Source organism: Liolophura sinensis, chromosome 6 (assembly GCF_032854445.1).
Source record: "Liolophura sinensis isolate JHLJ2023 chromosome 6, CUHK_Ljap_v2, whole genome shotgun sequence".
In the NCBI taxonomy this organism is placed as follows: Eukaryota; Metazoa; Mollusca; class Polyplacophora; order Chitonida; family Chitonidae; genus Liolophura; species Liolophura sinensis.
In genome coordinates, this window is record NC_088300.1 from 63320277 (window position 1) to 63343372 (window position 23096).

Below are 23096 nucleotides of genomic sequence, written 5' to 3' on the forward strand. Positions count from 1 at the left end.
TTTATTATTTGGTTTGGAAGGTGGTTATTGAGCTCAGGAGATGGTTTATTTTTTGGTTTGGAAGGTGGTTATTGAGCTCGGGAGATGGTTTATTATTTGGTTTGGAAGATGGTTATTGAGCTCGGGAGATGGCTAATTATTTAGTTACTCCATGTGGCTGATATATTTTGGCGGCGGTCACATACAGTGTAGCTGACTGTCTCATAAGACGTAATTTTTCGCCTGTGACCATTCTATCCAAAGGTCTGTCGACGATATATGAGTTCAGGCCAGATGCGTGTAACTCCATGGAGTGTATCATCATCGGCAGTCGAGTTATTAAGCGTGACTCACAGCTCACGCTCTCAGCCAGAGGCTGTCTAACCACAAAACACATTCCCGGTTTTTTGTGACCTCATTAGCACATTGTTCTGTAACCATGTAAGTAATAAAACGAGGTCACGAATTCTCTGACTTGTCTCTTACTTATATAACCGCAAAAGTGACAAACAACACATCTAGGCATGTGAATAATGCGTTAACACAATCCCATTAAATAGAGAGCTATATACATGATTTAAACTGCACAGAAATGCACAACAACAACAACACACTATGTCATTCTCTGTGTACTAATTGCTTGTATGTATACCGTTTCGTTATTAAAACATTTACATGCATACATGGAAAGAATCCGAGAGGCACCTTAGCCATTAATGTTCATAATCAGGTTTATATCCAAATAGCATGTAATTAAGTATACCGTATCCTACAAATCGCAAGTGATTTTTGACCTACATGTGTACATGTAAAAACATCAGTTCCTTGCAATGTTTACCAAATGGGAGTATACATTACGTGAAGACATCCTCACAAAAATCGTTTAAACTAGTTACCTTGAACGTGAATTATTGGGCAAAAAAGAGCCTTGCAACCGTGTGTGGATTACTATATAAGCTGTACAGAAATCAAAACAGCAAAGAAATTATTTTAGATAGGACTGCTTTCCGCTCTTGCATGCAAGCTCCAAAATTCGCGATGCTTTTTCTTCGATTTTTGACAGGTACGCTTTACGTGCTGTTCGTGCACGCTGGTCACATGCATCGGTTACTGAATACCGCAAGGTGGTCGCCACCAAACTACGAAGTGATGTACAGCTGGACGAGTGTAGATTACGACTGGGCCAGTCCGACCATGAGAGAGGACTACATCCAGACAAAAAAATACATTCCCCAAAACAACGGAATATCTGGGATAAAGGTATACAGGGACGACGTGTATGTGACAATGCCACGATTCTTTGACGGCGTTCCTGCTTCCCTGAATAAAATTGTAACAAAAGATGATGGTGAAGCCGTCATGCAGCCATTCCCTGACTGGAACAGCCACACCATAGGTAAGCCAAGACATAAGTATATAAAAACAAGTACATTCCATACACTAAAAAAATTATTCTGTTATTTTTAACAGAAAATTGTGTTAAATACAACACACACATTCTATTAATTCAACATAAAGATTCCATTACATAGCATGATATTATTTTGAATGCAACACAGTGCCTTGTTATAATAACAGACTACATTCTATCAACAGTAAGACAACAGACTTTCTATTAAATTAACAGATTAATTTTTTGAGTGTAGACCTCTGTGATAATGTAAGTTATCAACTTTACACGGGGTTGATTACATGGTAGTCATTAATGCAGTATACTACAAATTGCAAGTCATTGTTGGCCTGTCGACATGTAGGAGAATCTATTCCTTATTAACATATATTGTTTTAAAAATAGTTCACAGATTCATGTATCATGCGAATGGGCAGAAAAAGCCGAACAGATTATGTAAAATGAAAGAAACACATTCAATTTATTAACAACGAAATGAAATGGAAACAACTTTCTCTGATGTTGACATTCTCCAGCCGGGACACCCCTGTCGTCTGCTCAGGGAACCTCGCTGCGTGCCCACGTGACGACGTGACCTAGATACCATGACGTGGTGGGGCTAATGTAAGCAGAGGTGTACAGTTAGTTGAACCTTTGAATACAATTTTCTGCCAGAAAGGGTGATTTTCCGCAAGAGACTTCACAGAACTTTGTGAACATCGCAAGCTCCAATGAATCGTGATATTTCTTGGTACTTCTTTGTGTGCCATAGTTTATCTTGGGGTGGTTTCGAATTCTTGAACATGTTCTTTTAATCCACTACGATATTGTAGCAATGCTGAAGATATATCTTTATAATTCGCTGCAATATCGTTAAAATCAGATCCTGTAGCCACTGCGCTATCATGTTCAATCGTAGTTATTCGTCACGGAATTTAATTGTCGGGAAGAGTCGGGAAATGGTTGGCGATTTTCGCAGACATGTAGCTCAAAAAATTTCAATAACAAACTGCGGATGGTTTTGGGTTTCCTTCCATAGTATTTAAATATTTTTGAGTATGCGGCAAAAACTCCAATTAAATTAGCAAATTTGTTCAAATCACGAACAAGAATGACCGAAATATCTCACACATAATCGCCACCATGGCGAGAAGCGATATATACGAGAAACCAAAGGCTGTGAAACTTATCACACAGTCGCCATTAATTGTCAGCATAACGAAAAACATGTAAAGATAGTCACAAAGTTGAAAGATAGTAAAAGAACTGCTTTGATATCCCACGATCTGTCAGGAATACAGCCGATGTGTCATGACATGTTATCATGTCCAAAAGATATGATGTAATGTAAACCCATGAGCCAGTGTCATTGTCTTAATTCTGCCAAAACATCATCACCTGTGCCTCGTGAATTGTCATAAACCACAACAGCATCGATTTTGTCCGAATGCTAGAATGCCAACAGGCCCCACAAACTCAATGGATAACTGGCTCAAGTTTTTTCCTGAAGAATATGTATCCTACTTTTGTGTGTTGGGTCCAACACGCAGCAGTTCTCTCTACATGGTGCAGGATTGTTTCTCTTTCCAAGAGCCATCTTCTGGTCAACACTTTCCTTAATCCTTGACCCTGCGACACTGCAAGTGGCCAGCCTGTATTTAATTATGTATTTATTTATTTGGTTGGTGTTTCATGCCACACTCAAGAATATTTGACTTATATACGACGGCGGCCAGCAATATGGTCGGAGGAAACCGGGCATTTATAGCCTGGTGAAAACCCACGATGAACTGTAGGACACTGACAGACCTTCGCACGTATATATGTACTCCTTTATTAAAGGAAGATGTCGCCCAACCTTTTCATACCAAGAAAAGTATACGTTCTCTTCGTGGCCATATCTCGACAGTGTCTGAGCTTTGTTGTGGTAAATTGTAGATACATGGCCATGAATTTTGCAAATATGCATATCTCATATTAAATCGTAGTACATCGTCCTGGTGTCTGGTCTGTTCGTAACGTATAGTTTCTTGCTTATTTTTGAAATAACCTTCGTACGTACAGCGTAGCATGTTGTAGTTCAGTTAAAGTAATAACTTGTATAGCCTAACAAAACAAGAAACTCTTGCCCTGCCAAATTTGTCGTGTGTGACACAGACACAGAGTATCGATTGGTCAATCAGTCTATGTTCTCTATTTCATCAATACTTTTTGGTTTACAGATGACTGTAATTCCTTGCAATATGTACAGTCCATGGAGATTGACCCAAATACAGGACTGATGTGGGCTGTAGACGTTGGTCGGTCAGCAATATTCAAACCGAGCGCCACAAGAAACTCTTGCCCCGGCAAACTTGTCGTGTATGATCTAGAGACCAAAAGAGAGGTCCTTCGTTATACATTCCCTCCGAATGTCGTAATCAGAAACAGCAGTTTTCTGAACGACTTGGTTCTAGATTACGTCGACGGCGCCGTCGCGTATCTTTACATCACTGACAGCCTTAAACCTGCTATTGTGGTGTTTGATGTACGAGGAAGGCAATCTTACAGGTTCGAAGACCCTGAATCGATGGCGCCGCGAGAAAGCCTACCAGTTGATATCGACGGAACACCATTCGATCCCAAACTTGGCATCAACGGAATAGCCATGTCGTCGGATTTTCGTTACGTTTACTTCTCGTCGATCAACGGGTTGAATTTGCATCAAGTTCCCACCAGTGTTCTTCGGAATCCAGCCTCTAAGATATCCTCTGCTATTCGCGTCGTCGGCGTAAGGCCATCTCAGTGTGATGGCATGGTTTACGGCCAAGATAACCTGTACTACGGGGGCCTTAACGATAGCACCATTATGCGCTGGAATGTTGCCAACGACATCAAATCGACGCCAAGCGGATCAGAAGGGGAAGTAACACTGAACACCGTCTGTACGCTCCTAAAGGACACCAAAAAAGTAAACTGGCCCGATACCATGGCCATCGACGAGGAGGGGTACTTGTGGGTAACAACTGCAGATGCTGGCCGCTGGTTCTTGGGTCGTCTTGACTTTTCGTCCGAGGGACCAGCTAACATGAGGATTTTTCGCATCTTCATCGGGGAACTAAGCTACCTGAATGAAAGAAAACACGAAATGATAAGCGACGTTAGCCCAGTGACGCTGACACAGATACTTCTACTTTTCTGCCTTCTTGTATCGCGCTGTATAAGCGCGTAATCTGTTCATTATCAGTTTTCAGAATATAGTGTAGCCATACTTCGAGATTATACAACATCTAAATTGTGATTACATGTAAAGGTAATTTTAAAGAAGGAACTGGAACGCTTATTTTAGCATAATTTTTATTACCGGTGCATCCCTATATGTTTGATGTACCTAATTAACAATGTGTCTTTAGAAGTTGTCATGTGAATGAAATTGATTCGACTATTTCAGTGACAAAATTGAGTTGAAACATTCTGCGTTTCATATAATAGTTTACATTTCATGTCTCAGAAAAAGTTTAGTGTTACTTTATGAGTCATATCACCTTTACCAATATTTTAGGCAATGCAAAATTTAACACTTTCACGGTTGTAAGCAATCGGTCATCAGTTATGTGAGTTTAAATGCAAACATTTTGGAACAATTGAAAGACGGAGCACGCAAATTCGCAATATCCCCACGTCCCGCAGAAAATCTTCACGGTCATGAACTCCAGACTCTTACTATGCGATTGAAGATATTACAGAGCAGGATATTACAAACTGGAAATACGAACCTTAACAGGAAGCTTATAAACTGAAATCAGAGATGTATATACGTTTGTCTTAAGTTCTGAAGTGAAGGCACGAATGTTAACTACATGGAGATAAGAATCTTTGTATAGTGACTGCAGGAATGCTCTGTAACCTGGAAAGAATCTTTGTAAAGTGGACACAGGAATGTTCGTGAAGTGGAGATAGGAGTGAAGAATTTTTGTAAACTTGAAGAATAAAACTTTGTAAATTTGAGGTATGAAGTTGGCCGATATATCAGCTTTGCAATGGTATCTTGTACAGTCTATTTCTGGACCGAAATTGTTCCTGATCTTTGTTTGAATGGAGAGCATATATGGAGATATTGAAGAGCATGCTATGATACCAAATGAAGCGGAAACCAAGTCTTTTCTGGATAGCACACGTGTTTTTGTTATCATGTTGTATGTTTATATTTTAATTTTGACAAATATGGTGATGACAGTTTATACATGTTTTTAAACTCAAAGCTGTGAAGTTTTAATGGATTTTTTTTATCAGTCAAGGCCAGTATCTTAGTATTCTGATATTACTTTTAATTTCTTAGTATATATTATTTACATTAAGCCATGCCTGCCGCAAAAATAAAAAGGTGTATTTGTACTGATAGTAAAACCGTGATGAAATAAAGATTATTATCATTATATTATGTGATGATCATTATTGTTTCTTTTTGTAACGTCATGCTTCGGTTAAGCACCATACAGAAAAACACCAAAATCACAAAAACTCTCGATCTATACTTATCTGCGAGCTACCCACAGAATGACATTTTCATACAATATATTGTAAATCAGTGCATGTATTTATTTCTTAATTTGATTGGTGGTTTACGTTGTAATCAAGAAAATTTCACTTATACCAGTATTATGGTGGAAGGAAACCGCAGTATAGGTTTCTGCCTTTGTCCAGTTGTATGCCTGTCTATGCGTGTCTTTATCCAGTTGTACGCCTGTCTTTGTGTGTCTTAGTGCAGTTGTATGCCTGTCTATGCGTGTCTTGGTCCGGTTGTATGCCTACCTCTGTATGTCTTTGTCCAGATGTATGCCTGTCTATTTGTGTCTTTGTCCAGTTGTATGTCTGTCTATGTGTGTCTTTATCCAGTTGTACGCCTGCCTAGGTGTGAGTTTGTCCAGTTGTATGCGCCTGTCTGTCTGTGTCTTTGTCCAGTTGTATGCCAGTCTTTGTGTGTCTTTATCCAGTTGTACGCCTGCCTAGGTGTGAGTTTGTCCAGTTGTATGCGCCTATTTATCTGTGTTTTTGTCCAGTTGTATGCCTGTCTATATGTGTCTTTGTCAAGGTGTTCCTTTCATATTTCATGTGATGTGTTTCTTTGTCCAGTTGTATGCGTGTCTTTGTGTGTCTTAGCCCAGTTATATGCCTGTCTTTGTGTGTCTTTATCCAGTTGTAGGCCTGTCTTTGTGTGTCTTAGTCCAGTTGTATGCCTGTCTATGTGTGTCTTTATCCAGCTGTACGACTGTCTTTGTGTGTCTTAGTGCAGTTGTATGCCTGTCTATGTGTTTCGTTGTCCAGTTGTATGCCTGTCTATTTGTGTCTTTATCCAGCTGTATGCCTGTCTATGTGTTTCTTTATCCAGCTGTATGCCTGTCTATGTGTGTCTTTTTCCAGTTGTATGCCTGTCTTTGTGTGTCTTAGTCCAGTTGTATGCCTGACTATATGCGTGTTTGTCAAGTTGTATGCGTTTCTCTGTGTGTCTTAGTCCAGTTGTATGCCTGTTTTTGTGTGTCTTTATCCAGTTGTATGCCTGTCTTTGTGCGCCTTATTCCAGTTGTATGACCTGTCTATGTGTGTCTTAGTCCAGTTGTATGCCTATCTATGTGTGTCTTTATCCAGTTGTACGCCTGTCTTTGTGTGTCTTAGTCCAGTTGTATGCCTGTCTATGTGTGTTTTCATCCAGTTGTACGCCTGTCTTTGGGTGTCTTAGTCCACTTGTACGCCTGTCTTTGGGTGTCTTAGTCCAGTTGTATGCCTGTCTATGTGTGTCTTAGTCCATTTGTATGCCTGTCTATGCGTTTCTTTATCCAATTGTACGCCCGTCTTTGTGTGTCTTAGTCCAGTTGTTACCCTGTCTTTGTGTTTCTTTGTCCAGTTGTATGCCTGTCTTTGTGTGTCTTAGTCCAGTTGTATGCCTGACTATATGTGTGTTTGTCAAGTTGTATGCGTGTCTCTGTGTGTCTTAGTCCAGTTGTACGCCTGTCTTTGTGTGTCTTAGTCCAGTTGTATGCCTGTCTATGCGTGTCTTTATCCAGTTGTACGCCTGTCTATGTGTGTCTTTGTGCAGTTGCATGCCTGTCTATGTGTTTCTTTGTCCAGTTGTATGCCTATCTATTTGTGTCTTTATCCAGTTGTATGCCCGTCTATGTGTTTCTTTGTCCAGTTGTATGCCTGACTATATGTGTGTTTTTCAAGTTGTATGCGTGTCTCTGTGTCTTTGCCCAGTTGTATGCCTGTCTATATGTGTGTTTGTCAAGTTGTATGCGTCTCTGTGTGTCTTTATCCAGTAGATTGCTTTTGTGTTTCTTTATCCAGTTGTACGCCTGTCTTTGTGTGCCTTAGTCCAGTTGTATGCCTGTCTATGTATTGCGTTGTCCAATTGTATGCCTGTCTATGTGTGTCTTTATCCAGTTGTATGCCTGTCTATATGTTTCTTTGTCCAGTTGTATGCCTGTCTTTGCGTGTCTTGGTCCGGTTGTATGCCTGTCTATGTGTGTCTTTATCCAGTTGTACGCCTATGTGTAAGTTTGTCCAGTTGTATGCGCCTGTCTGTCTGTGTCTTAGTCCAATTGTACGCCTGTCTTTGTGTGTCTTAGTCCAGTTGTATGCCTGTCTATGCGTGTCTTTATCCAGCTGTACGACTGTCTTTGTGTGTCTTAGTCCAGTTGTATGCCTGTCTATGTGTTTCTTTGTCCAGTTGTATGCCTGTCTATGCGTGTCTTTATCCAGTTGTATGCCCGTCTATGTGTTTCTTTGTCCAGTTGTATGCCTGACTATATGTGTGTTTGTCAAGTTGTATGCGTGTCTCTGTGTGTCTTAGTCCAGTTGTGTGTCTTTATCCAGTTGTATCCAGTGTGAGTTTGTCCAGTTGTATGCGCCTATTTATCTGTGTTTTTGTCCAGTTGTATGCCTGTCTATATGTGTCTTTGTCAAGGTGTTCCTTTCATATTCCATGTGATGAAGTAAAGGCCTTGGTATCAAACGACAAAGCCAACATGGCCTAAAATTTTCACTTCAGTCACTTATATGTTCGAACTACACCTGCATATAGGATGTTAATGGCTACCGACATTTACCAGCTACAATCAGTTTCTGTTATCTTTAGAGTACGTATGATATATGTATATATGTGTTACCCTGCCCTTCATAGCAGGGTATCTTCTAACCTATAATATATACATATACCAGTACATGTTACCAACTTTTTCAGGCTCAATGATTTTGTAGGTCGACGGTTTACAAAATGTGAAGTCATCATGTATCGTATATCTTGTGCGTTCTTTGTGTGTGGCGTTCATTGCATGTCATGTGAATCCTTGATGCATCACATGATAGAACAAGTTCATTTAGTATGTAGCACCATATAAGCCTGAATACATCATAAACTGTCACACCTGACATAATCTATCATTAAGAAATTAGAGCTACTCATCCCTCATTAGGGCAAGGTTACAACATTTCATTGCATGCAGCATATGCATGAGTATAACCTTTATTCAGTCTTCATACTTAAATTCATTGGGATTTCTCAGATTTGGTTCACAGGTGAATTTCATATAAGTATGATGCATATGCAGGTGTTAGGTTTATTTATAACATCCTGTCGTTTCTAAAACTGGATGATCCAGTACACTAAAGAAATCAATCCGTTAATTTGAACAGAAAGCCCGTTGTCTGAGTGATGCTAAAATGTAATCTGTTAGTATAACATAATCATGTCGTATTCAACATATTATGTTTGTCTAATAGAATCTTTATGATGAATTAACAGAATATATGTGTTATATTTAAATATATAATCTGTTGCAATAGCTAAATACATTTTGCATCACTCAGATTTTCTGTTAAAATTAACATTAATTGTTTTAGTGTAGCAAGAAATGGCATACCGTTATAAATTTCCTAACTGGCCTGCGCAGGCAATCTTAAACACCGTCGTATAAAATTCATAAGTCTATTCACCGCTAAAAAACTCCATTCAGATATCTAAATATATCGGGGAATTCAGTGACTAGTACTGGAGTTTCGCCGACAGTCTTCGATATTTATTGCAGCAACTTCATGTAAAAGTCAATACATGCACTTTCCTCAGACGAATCACTTTTATCCACAGGCAGTAGAGACAAGAAAATTGAGGAAAATTAATATTATTTAGAAGTTAGTCAACAGAGATGGTTAATGTAAGACCAAAAGAAAGGCGATTGCAGCCCATGCAGGTGTAGGCCTATGCCTCCGGAAGACAAGGCAAGCAGCCAATCCCCTCACTGAAGATTTCTCGCAAAAATCCGGAAAGCATCCAATTCGTGTCGCGTTGTTACGAATTTCGTTTGATGCATTTCTTGTAAATATGCATTGCATTTATGAGGAGAATGGAAAAACGGAGAAATCATTATCAGCTATATTGCCACTCATTACACGCCTGAATTCGAAAACAATGTTTCACTACACGCCGAGCCACGCCGTGTTTATCAAGAAACAGCAACGATACATGTAAAAATGGTTTGCAAAATTGTACGCATGTATACAGAAGTTTAAAATTTTTCCTGCCTTGAAGGACATTGAATCAATCAGAAACACTAACAACCTGATTCTGATCATGATGGAATGGCTTTCCTGCTCAGCTGCATTAGGGCTATCATTATATCAGCTTTAAGCAACCTGCAGATGGTCCTTGATTTCTACCTGGCAGAGTTCCTCCCGCAATAATGCTGGCAGCCGTCGTATGAGTGAAATATTCTCGAGTACGGCTTATAACACCAATCAAATAAATCAATAAATCAGCTTTAACAATACTTTCATTACGCTTAGAAACACCGTTACAGTATATGATATTTGTTTATGAATATCCTTATTTAAAACCGCTCTTAAACCTCATAAAAAAATGTCTCTCATTCAGGAGAAATAAACTTTGCGTGCCCGTGCAGCGTCTACATACTGTAAACACAATGCTCCGTTATACGGAGCTGGACTATTATGAAAGCAACCCCGTGTTCACCTCCAGGCACATGTCTAGGCCTTCACTTTGTACAGGCTTGGCAACAGGTTTGACCTCTATATGCACCGCGAGAGGTAACACATGTAGCCCGAAATGACCGATCACGATGAGGCAGCGTGGCTAGCCCTGTTCACAGTCTGACACCTTTGATGTGATTGATCGGATCATCTCCCGTGCCAAATAATCCGCTGAATAAGGAGAACCTCTGATAGCGTAATTTAACGCTAGGGTCTGTCTGAAGTCCATTTACGTCACGAAAATACCTGAATCTTGAGACATACCAATAGACTTAAATATGTAAATAAACAATCGTGCACAAACAAAGTCGAAAAAAAAAAAAGGACGCAGTGATATACATGATAAATTTATTACATCTTTCAGTTACAAAAGAGCACATTTTATCATTCAATACTCTCATACTTCCTTATCTGCAATCTGAACCGAAATATCAGACTTCCACGTTATGAAAATACTGTCGGTGCCCACATACAGGCTAATACACCAATCTAACTCGTCAGGCCATAACCATAATATTAACAATGATATTTTCATCCCCCGAGATCATGAATTTGTTACTCCGCATTTTCCAGGTTCATGTAACTCTGACCTTAGTAGTAGACCATGTGTCCAGACACAAACAGATAAAAAATAGTAACGTTCACAAGGAACCAGAAAAAAGGAAGAGTCACACAATAAATTCCATAATGTTATCAGACTACAAGTTTGCCTAGAAAATGTAATGGACAATATAAGATGGGTGGTGGCAAGATAAAAACGAATTGTTTAGCTGCTCATTATCACATCCTGAACCAGAAAACTATCAAAATAACAAGGGAATTCCCCATATCACACCTTGCATGTTAAGTATAGATTTCTTGGCAAACACAAGAGATTGAAAGACTGGATAATATTATACTAAGGGCCAGGCAAACTTGGGTCACTCAGTACACAATAAATACAGTGAAAACAATGTTTACACAAATTTGTTTCTTCATCTTTCTGATAATTGCGGATTTTTAAACCAGTGCACTAGCAGGATAAAGTAGTACAATAAATATGTACTACACCAGAAGAATTCACAAGCCCCACAACTTCTCAACACATCAGTGAAATAGTATATAATATAATCCTCCTTCCCACCACTTAGCACTGTGCTGAGGCTAACTCATCAAACACACATTCAGTGGCCTTTTTCCATATTACGATGAAAATCTACTCAACTTATTTGCATAATATAATTTGAGTAAATGTCAGTCAATGGTCGGTGCACTTTCTTTTTATTAATTTCATGTAAAGATAAGAAAAGAAAAAAAAAGCAACATCAAAACAATAAACAGGTCAAAAAGCTCATAATCTCTTTTGATACCAGATGCTCAACTGCTTAAGCTTAACCTTAAGTTTGCATACTCTGTACATTAACCTGCAAATCTATCTAAATTTTACGTTAAAAACAAATGCAATTTTCTTGACAGTCGATAACAACTGTTGAAGAAGAAGTTAGCATTTCCAACCACACTACTGCCTTTATGCCGATTTGATAAGGTTTATTCATATACATGACTGAATAAACACTGGAGCTTATCAGAATGGATTCCAACCACAGGCTCAAATACCTGTTGCACTCCTCCTTGGAAGGGCAGACAAAAATAGAAGTCCAAGCTGCACTCAGGTTAACCATTCCCGAAATAAATATATTCGGACGCGCGAGCACAGCATCAGTTACATATTTCTACCCAGCAAAAATGGCTCCTTCTTTCATCAAGGAACTTGTAGAACAATTATCCATTTTCTCATATACATGTAAAAAGTTACAATGTATAAAGCCCAACATGGTGTTACCTACTGCTATCTCTAAGTTAAAGGCAGTCACAAGTCTATTCTGTGTTATAAGGCGTTATCTGAAGCCGAGGAGCACCATGAACTTTATGCGAGTTATGCCCTACAGTAAAGTAGTACATGTACTAGACTATATTAGGAAGTACAACTGATGTACAGTAGCTAAGGTCTATGTGAATCATATCTCACTCATGTCAAATGCAACGGTTGGGACAGCTATAAATTACAGGCAGGTGACAGGCCTTTGCGAAAAACCAGTAAGCATGGCGTATTTTGACAGTCAGTCGGTATTTTCGGTTCTTATTCAGAGAAGCTCCTTGTTTCTTGTTGCAGTTATTTTCCCCTGGAATAACCCAGACGATAACCCTCGTATCACAGCAACCACGCCTTTGCCATGATTTACAGAGTGTGACACAGTCAATGGCACACACTGGAAAAGATAGGGTCTGAGGTGTTGCTCAGGAAGCCTGCACCACATCGCGGTATTCCTTCATCAGTGACATTCAAGCTTGTTGAACAAGGTCACACAGTAACATATGGCAGCCTCATTTGAGACTGAACAGCTTTCCTCACCAGTAAGGTAATGTTGTGTCTACATGATTCCAGCAAGCAAACTCTGTCCAAGACCCAACCTCTTTCACCTGTGATATTGAAGTCACTCCTGTCTTACTTTCTGGAGATGGTTTGCACTGATCCGAAATGACTTCATAATTCTGGCCATGATTGCTGTCCCAGTACTCCTTTGAGTCGCTGATAAAGCAAACAGCAAACATAATTTTCTTTGTACGATCATAGTTTGTTGGCACGTGAATTTCAAACGTGAAAGTATCATATGCCTTTCCCTGTGCTTCTGATGTGTTAGCAGCATACACTGCTGGCAAGTCTGTAAATGTATCCCAGGAGTCAAATGTTACTCTCACAAAAACACTTTTGTCAAACGAAATATTTTTAACCTTTATTGTCCCCATCAAGCTGTAGTCTTTTAAAATCACATTTTCCAAAGACACACAGTCTTTCTCCAGTCTATCACGGAAGAGTGCATAATCAGAAGCAGGCTGTGTAAAATTCAGTGATAGTGGGGATTTATCTGTGACTCCTGCTGATGCACCTTTTGTCAATGCAGACAATATTTCTGGGCGAATTTTGGGCGGTACATCAGATGGTTCGGTCATTATTCTTACCGTTGCCAAGGCGTGACCCTTGTGATCGGCAAAAGAGACTCGTTTCTTCCTTTTTCCATCCGCTGATGTCGCTGTTGTAGAGGTCACAGGTAACAATGAAGTGTCGTCAACATCAGAGTCATGATCTGCATTGTTACTTTTGTCATTCTCGAAATTCAGTGGCTTTGTTACAATGATAGGTTTCAAAGGTGGTAACCTACGTGTTTGACCATTTGTCTTTGCAGCAAAACAGGAGAACTGTTTCAGTCCTTTTGAGTGTATTGTAATGGGACAATCTCCTGTGTATGCACGACTAAGGAACTGGAAGCCTGCACCTGGAGGGCTTGATGCTAACAGATAGGATGCATAATCGACTGGCATGTTGACCGGCCTTTGGCTGCACTCCACCACATCCAGCATTGGCAATTCTGAATATAAAAATAACAGAAACTTATAAATTCTGTGGTAAAATCAACACCTCTAATATACAGTCAGTATAACTATCAGAGATATAGTTTGATATGCCAAAATAAATGTCAATGAGAAAACCAACTTTGATTTTTTTTTTGATTGGTGTTTTACGCCGTACTCAAGAATATTTCACTTATACGACGGCGGCCAGCATTATGGTGGGTGGAAACCGGGCAGAGCCTGGGGGAAACCCACGACCATCCACAGGTTGCTGGCAGACCTTCTCATGTACGGCCGCCAGCATGAGCTGGACTTGAACTCACAGCGACCCGCATTGGTGAGAGACTCCTGGGTCATTATGCTGCGCTAGCGCTTTAACCGACTGAGCCACGGAGGCCCCGAAAACCAACTTTGAGGTGGAGTTTTAAATAAATCTTGCTAAAAACTAAAGACGTGGTAACCTGAGAGGAAAAGTAAGGTTGAAGGGAATAATAACTGTTTACACAGAAAAGTCAATTTTGTCATCATGCTATTCTGCAGAAAAGCAACAATTGGCACATTCTGTTACATACTAAGTTAACACTGATGTGAAATATAAAACCAGCAAGAAGCAGTTTGTATATACAGTAATTAGGTACACGTACAGGTCGTGTAGGTGTTTAGCACCATACCCAGCGCCACTGATAGCCCAAGGCACACCTGCGGTGTGAATTCGGCTGAGCAACATTCTTATTTTATCATCAGACATATTGCCAAGAAAGGTCAAGGTCGGTGCATCAGCATTTTTTAGACTCGGCTCCCACAACTTCCCTCCCTGAAAGGCAGAATCTCTCGAAATCTGACCTCTCATTTCTTAATTATATGTTCCAGTGTTTTGACAAAACACCACGCACTCGTCAAGAGAATACCTTTCACTTTAGATCAAAATTATACCAAATCACATAATGTTAATCCATGACAAAATGTGGAGGTGGATGGCGGACGGCCACATTCAATTTATTTTCATTACAGCAAGTCTGTAAAACGGCACAAAATATTGTATTAAAGATGGTATTAATACAACAAGGCAGACGATCGAAATGACCCATTGTATTCTCCTCACATAGATATCAAGAAAATAAAAACAAACGGCGAGTTTGGATTGATCAAACCGCTAGAGACGTTCGGACATCAAACTGACACCGCCGGCTCCTGTGTAACTCACTGCAAGAGCCGGCGGGAGAAAACTCTCCAGTATAATGAGACGCTAATGTCCGTTTAGCAGCGATACAAGATAGAGGTATACCTTACCTGGTTTAAAACGGCCTATAGAATATATGCGTTCCGTCTTCCTCAGCCGCTTTCTGCATTGTGACAACACTCAACTGCCTCTCAACCATCATGTTCAGTGGACGTGCCTTCCTTGTCAAGGTCGGTCTTCCAACCGCTGGTGATCACGTGCACACTGACTGGCAGGCCATCATAACCAAGAGATGCGCGCATGCTACCTCGGCTTCAGCGAATCAGAATACAGACACACGATCGTACCAGCCAATCAACGGCTGGAATATGTAAACGTACACTCTATAAATAGTCAGAGACCCACGTGGATATGCAAGACAACAGTATCTTTGCCTTCTTAGACTGAATGAATAGAGTACCTGTTCTACTGAACAGTTCGAGCCTCAGGCGATAAAGTGATTGTCTTTAATCTCAACCTTTGATATGACGCGTTTTAGTGTGATAAGTAATGCTGCTTGCCCTGAATTGACGGTGTGGATATGGACTTCGTGAGGATGGATGTCCATGCGAGTCAACAGAAAGCTTTATTTTATAATTTTATAGAGCTCAAATGATCGCTACAAGTTTTATTTATTTATTACACCACCGATGAAAAATTGTTTATTAATTTAAAATATTGTAAAAAAAAAGTGTAAGCCTTACTGAAAAAAGTGGTAAGTCTTACTGAGAAAGTTAATATGCACGTAACTCCTGTATGTTGGAAAGGAACATTAGGACATTATGAAATAAAATATGTTGAACAAGCCAAAATTTCGAAAATGCAACTTCTGGTTTTCTCCCAGTTTGAATGTTTCTCAAATACATTGCAAACATATTATATTTATTTATTTATTTTTTTCGCACGAAAAAAAGGAAAAAGTTAACTTCTTGTCGAGAAATTCTCTGCTGCTGAATATATGTAAACGTTTGGTTGTCTGATACATCAAATGTTTCTGGAATATGTATGGCGATATATCTTGTCAATGGAGCCCGTGAATCCAGGTCAAACATTACAAACGTGTTTCTTTTCACAGATCGCTTCATGTCCGAAGTTTTAATATGCACGAGCCAATGCATACTTATATGTTGCTCTATACCATGCACAAAAAGTTCAGCCAAGCTCAAGGGCAGACAGGTTGACACTTCCTGATAGGTAATATAAATATACAGTACATGTGGAACCGCTTACCTATACCATGTTGTAATCACGTGACAGGCCACAACAAACTTTTGACGCCTGTATATAAATGAATACAGGCCTGTATCCTTCCCTCGTCCCACTTAACTCAATATAAATTCCATATCCTACTTCGTGTATAAACGGTTACAACTATGTTTATCTCATAGCATGCAATACTTCTCCTCCCGGCTCCTCACCATCACCTCCTCCCCATACAAGTATCTATGCATATATTTAGTGTTCCGTACAATATATCTAACACAAAAAATTAAGGAAAACAAAACCCAAAGACCAAAAACAACCTGGTTGACTTTAAAAATGTATGCAGTTTATATTAGCTTCAGTCCCTTCAAAGAGCGCTTCTTAGCTATTTGTGAAGGGTCGGTTATGGATGTTGCAGCATAGTTATAGTAGGCTAAATTGACGGCCATCAGATTTCAATCCCCGGAGAAAACATATACAACTATTTACAAAAGGAAGTAAATCTTTTTTTTTTTAAATCTAAGGTGTATTTTCTGCCACATGGTCTTTCACTTTTATAGCAAAACATTTTTTTTGCTAACGAAAAGTGCATGTTTTCTCATAGGAAACAATGGTCGGTAAAGTTTCAGAAATAACCCAACTTGTTTGTGCATGTTTGTTTGTTCGTGAGTGTTAAATTGGTGGTGAATTCATGCACTTAACTGCATTATGTTTGGTCAAAAAATAACAAAGGTAATTTTGGATATATATATAGTTTTCCATCATTTTTCCACTATCGCTAACTTATTTCTGGTAATTCTTTCATAGAAGGGGAAATATCTATACTCAAAAAAGTCAATGTGTTAATTTTAACAGAAAGATGCTAGAATGTATTCTGCTATTATAACACAGTATATTGTCATGTTCAACATAATATTCTGTTATAAAATGTGTAATAAAATCTTTATGTTAAATTAATAGAATATGTGTGTTATGTTTACAGAATAATCTTCTGCAATAGCACAGCACATTCTAGCGTCACTCAGACAGAAGACTTTCTCTTAAATTTAACAGATTATTTTCTTAACTGTAGGCTCCAACATGCGTATTTATTTGTATCGTATACAACAGAAGACAGCTGTAACAGATGTGTCAAAACAGATACATCCATATAGAACATGTTATATATATATATATATATATATATATATATATATATATATATATATATATATATATATATATATATATATATATATATATATATCGAGGAACACACATAGTAATGCACCTGTTCTGTCGGATATATATATTATGGTATTTTCAAAACCTGATTTTTCATAATGAGATTCGAAGGTAAACTCAGCACGGCTATAATAAATCATATATATTTAAAAAATACAATATGGATACATATAAATTTTGATTCATTTTTAAAAGACAAAGACAGCATGCATATACTTATTTAAATTTGATTCGTTTCTCTCTGGCCGTGCGAGGGAAGGTTTGTCAGCAACCTGCGGATGGTCGTGGGTTTTTATCGCCACGTTAAAGAATACTTCACTAATATACGATAAATAAGGTTTATCAGCACTGCAGGGGGACGATAGGTATATGGACTCACGGGAAAACCACGCATACCGCATGTCCATCGCCTGCAGGTAACTACGACAGCGAGAGTTGGATATAAACAGCCTAGATTTGTTGTTTTGAATGAATGAATAACTGATGTTTAACGCAACATTGACGGTATTTCAGTGATATCATGGAGATGATTGCTTCCAGAGATACGTTTTGGTCCACTGGTGTTAAATGAGCGCATAGCACAATATATATATACAACAGATGTAAGATGTTTGAACAGAAGTTTGCTTGGCTACCACATGCACTACCTGGATGTATTAACCATTGTACAGAATAGAGGTTATACAAGCTATACAAAAGGGCTTCATGCCATCGGTGTATCGATAATTTACCTATATATATATGCGCAAGTTACGTTACTATGACAACCGCAACCTACTGCGATATACCGCAAAAAAACAACCGTTTTTGTTTCAAACATTTAAGTGTATAATATTCCCAAAACAGACATTTATTTATTTATTTTATTGGTACTTCAGAATATTTCATTTCACTTATACGACGGCGGCCAGCATTGTAGTGGGAAGAAATCTGGCCGAAACCGGGCAGAACCCGTGACCATCCGCAGGCTGCTGAAGGCCTTCAACAGGTAGCGCTTGAGAGGAAGCCAGCATTAGCTGCCAAAAACTGATATGCCTAAGAATCTGAAAAAGTCAGTCTCTCTGCTGCATGTATAAAGCGCTATAAATATAGTAAATTCTATAAAATTACAAGACATTTCACGTACCTTTTGATATGGGCACAGATTATCTCCGTGGTTGTGTTGCTGAATGGGTCAGTGTTTTATTCGGAAATAACAGGTATAAGGCCTATTAATAGGACATTCTGCTACGGACAACTCACATCCAGTGTCTATGTATTGCATGGAATGCCTGTATCTCCGTATATGAGCTATAGACACAATACAACCATCATATCTTCATGGGTGATCAAAGCAGTTTCAATTTAAACCACCAGCGAATTAACAGAGCTGGCCCGGGATCACCAAGCAATCTTAGACTAAGTTAAAATTCAGACGCTCCTTTCCGTTATTTCCAGCTGAAATTTGTGTGTACAATAACTTACCCCACATTTTACGTTGTCAAAGAAGCTAAATTTTGACCTATAAAGATAAGAAAGAACAATTTAAGTGTTTTGAAATTTGACTCATGTCAAAGATCGCTTGGTGATTTCGGGGCCAGGTTTCAAATGCTATAGACCATTTGCTACAATTGGATATATATATATATATATATATATATATATATATATATATATATATATATATATATATATATATATATATATATATATATATATATATGTAGGCGCCTCGTGGAAAGTAGATTAAAGCGTTATTAAGACCAGCCTTTGTGGAAGAGCATCCGCTTCAATACGCGAGTATACATATACATGCAGAAGTGCCCTTAAACTTATTGAGGCTACACCGAAAGCATATAATGTAATCCGTCGAGTAACAGAGCAACGCATACACGCTTTACTGATTATCTAGAACATGAGATGTTGTATCCTGTTCTTTGCCCCAAAATACAAGACCAGAAGAAAAGAAGATGTAAAGGGGCTGAGTCGATGGCTATCATATATTTCGATTCAGGATATTAAGGCCTTTCAGGCGATATCACAAAACAACCTAACCTTAAGCTCGCCTAAGAAACTTTGTAAATTAAATACGAAACGTTCTGACGTCATGCACATTGAAAGTCCGATTTTTTATCTTACATAGACGTAGGCCTAATCATGTTTTTACTTGGCATTTCCCCCCAAAACTTTCAAGCAGAAGGAATAAGAAAATCTTTTCATTATATAATCTGTACATAGTAATAAGCTTGGACAACATCCCTAGGATGTCTGTTCCATCCACCAAAAACATTCCCGAGAGCTGGTCATGGCCGACTGGTAAGGATGTGTGTTATGCACCGCCAGTTGGCACAAGGAATACAGGTCCAATCCTGGATTCTTTTTGAATTCTTGAATTGGAAATTTTCTATAGATTCCCCAGCTCTCAGTGTTCGTGGAGCCTAAAAGATAATAAGCCGTCAACGGCAAGCTGTGCGAGCATTTCTCAATCCGTGGGTTTACTCCGATGCTAAGTTTTGGAAATGTGAAGACATCATGGGAACGATTAGTGTCGTGCACGTTGTTTTAGAGCCACTTGTCCTTCCACGAATATGCGTGCCATGTGATGTACTTCACTGACCCTGCCGTTGTATCATATTCAGACAGCCACTGATTAGGTCATCTGAACCTGCAGGTGAACCATTCAGAAAACTGATAATGACACCTGAATCTGCAGATGAACCATTCAGACAACAAGTGACAATGCTACCCGAATCTGCACGCGAACTGTTCAGTCAGTCCCTGATATGCCACATGAATCTACAGGTGAACCATTCAGACAAAAATTAATAATGCCACCTGAACCGTTCAGGCAACCACTGATGACGCCACCTAAATCTGCAGGTGAACCGTTCAGACAGCGGCTGTTTGAACGGTTTGCCAAGCTCCACACGTGAAGCATTCCGATCGTCAATCATTAAGCTTGGCTGTAAAGTTCAACCAGCTCGCAGTCATTGAGTTACGCTCTACAATTTCGTTTCGTTTCCTAAATCCTGCTCGAAGGAATCCGCAACGCACTGAAGTAAATTTACATAAAGTTTGCAATTTAGGTGTTCAGATATCAGATCAATTATTATTGTTATTATAGTCTCTTTGCTGACAATGGAGTCGTAAAAGAGTCGAGATGAGCGCTTGTGGATGAACGTCCGTTTGAGTAACTCTCGTGTAACACATAATATATACACATAGGAGCTTCGCCAACTATAATTGAGCTTATTTAGGTCACATACGCACAAAAGGAGCGTACATACGCTACACAGACTATTCAGAACATCAGATGTATTGTTCCCTTAACCCAAATTCAAGAACTTGAATCTAATTGTAATGGGACGGGGCTGGCTTTAACATACAATTCAGGATGTTTAAGGTCTTTGGTGCAATTCACATAACAACCTGACCTAAAAGTTCGTCTAACAATCGCAATTTACTCTTATACACAGAATTCATTGAAATTTTCTTCTGAAAGGGCATGAAAGGCTTTTGTTTGGTATTATATCACCTCCTCCCCTCCACAACGTTTCCAGAAAATGGATACAAAGTATTTCTACTACATAGGCTAATGAGCTGTGTCTCCGGGCGTGGATAAAGGGTAATGATGCAAGAAACATAACCGCTGGCAAATGTGATGTGGGTTCAATCCGAGCCTTGGATCGGGGATTTCTCTCATTGTTCGTGGAACCTTCAAGATGACAAGCGGTCGACAACGCCCTTGGGAACGTTTGACCCGTCTTACACGTTTGTTGAGGACCACGTGACTTCCAACCATGTGACGTCTCTACGTCAGATTTGGCAGTGGTTTACTGGGTCCCGATTCCACATGGCCAGTTTTGACTTGTCAGAGTTTAATACATGATTTTAGAACTTATTTTTGATCCCAGTAAATTAACATTTTGACCACCTCATCGATGTCATCTTAAGACAAATGTGCCAAAAACATCAACTTCCATAACTTCAAACTGTGACAACGTTTTGAGCCTTGAGTCAGAAATGTTTTTAAGTAACCGGCTCCAGGACTCCTACAGAAGTAATAACGATTACCATGTCAGCTCAGTGTTACCGGTCAGCATATCTGACAGTAACAAGCACCTGAACTCTGCTCTATGTTGCTGAACCATCCATATTCCAGTGAATATGCCCGGTCTGGTTATTATACATTCTGTAGGAGAACCATTCACATAGCCACTCATTGCACTTGTATAGGCTCCACTGTTGAACAGTCCAATACACTAGGATCTAATGAGTTAGAGTAACAGATAAAAACTTAATTTTGTCCACCTGGGATATAATACAATCTCATACTTTACGTGAAAACCATTCTGAATCCCTTGCTACTAAGCTTGTCTCTACAGCCCTACCATCCTGACAGCCATTATCCTTAGCTGCTCAACATATGATCGTCACTAAACAAGTCTCTAACATGCGGACAATCAGTGGACTGGGCTCCTTCGGTGAACCATTCCGACAGCGAGTAGGCTTTAGCTTAAACACGTGAACCATTCATACAGCCATTCATTACGTTTGGCTCTACCTAATGACAGAGACTACGTTACAAGCCATACAAAGGTGAACCACCTTGACAGTCACTCATTACGCTGGACGATTCGGAAAGTGACTGCGCGAGGATGCACGTACAGGTCAAGCTTTCCATTAGGCACCACCACTGCTAGTCTCTTTCTGTCAGCAATGATTTCTTTCTTTGACTGGGGTTCAACGTTGCTTTGAACATTATTTCAGTCTTATCACAAAGATTTCTTCCTCTAGCAGACAGAACCCAATGTTGACATTTACAGCGCTACCTCACTGAAACGCCATACCGAAGACACCAAAAAACGAACTCCCAACAAGTCACATTATACTGACACCGGACAGACCATTACTTTGCCTATTCGCCTTAAACTAATCATCAAGGAAGGTCGTGCCAAGATTACAGATGTTAAAATCTTAAAGGCAAAGAAAACACTAAAATGAGATATTTATCAAACAGAAGACAATTCAAAATTGTCCAAGAAATTAGTTCAATTTATTTATCAACCCAGTAAAATGGTATTAAAACGTTAGATCCTACGGTAGTCTGTAGTAACCCAGAGCCTATCATTGACATCACATGCATACATTTTAAAAACAGTTTGTTTCTAGGTTCAGTCGACGAATGCATTCATAGGTCTGTGTGCTTATGATTTACGAATGTTGAAATACAGCAGTTTGTGTGTATTACGTGGCAAAGACCTGATGTGAGGTCCAAACATGGTCAGGAAAGGCCACCCTAAAATCCAAAGTTTCATATACGTTTTACTAGGTTGAAAAAATTCTAAGAAATTAAATTTAACTATTTCTGTTGACAATGTTTCATGGTTCTTTATGTGAGATATACTTCAAGTTAATGTTTTTTCCCCCTTTAAATATGACTTGATTTGGGACTGAACCCTGGACATACTGTTCACCATTCAGACATTCACAATGATTACATATTACAGGTTATGCTGCATGTGTACATAAAAGCGAACAAGTCCGTCAATTCCACCCTTACTTGAATCATACTGGTGATTTATCCTAGGCTTAGGAGTAAACATTACATTGACATTAAACTTTTCGTCTGCATCAGAAGACATATCTTCATTAGCTAAATGTATGGGTGATTCTGAGAAGACTTCAAAGTTC

The 23096-nt window shown here is 39.1% G+C and overlaps 2 protein-coding genes across 2 annotated transcripts; one reads left to right on the forward strand and one right to left on the reverse strand.

Moving 5' to 3' along the window:
- The first annotated feature begins 1128 nt into the window (after positions 1–1128).
- On the forward strand, positions 1129–4580 carry LOC135467425 (protein yellow-like). Its single transcript, XM_064745198.1, has 2 exons — positions 1129–1375; positions 3592–4580. Exons 1-2 carry the CDS (start codon positions 1129–1131, stop codon positions 4578–4580), a joined length of 1236 nt encoding a protein of 411 aa, XP_064601268.1.
- Positions 4581–10721: 6141 nt separating this feature from the next.
- LOC135466855 (protein phosphatase 1 regulatory subunit 3B-like) lies at positions 10722–15221 on the reverse strand. The gene is made up of 2 exons (XM_064744604.1): positions 15068–15221; positions 10722–13794 (listed from the first exon to the last, which is right to left on the reverse strand). Exon 2 carries the CDS (start codon positions 13784–13786, stop codon positions 12776–12778), a length of 1011 nt encoding a protein of 336 aa, XP_064600674.1. The 5' UTR covers positions 13787–13794; positions 15068–15221; the 3' UTR covers positions 10722–12775.
- Positions 15222–23096: the final 7875 nt, after the last annotated feature.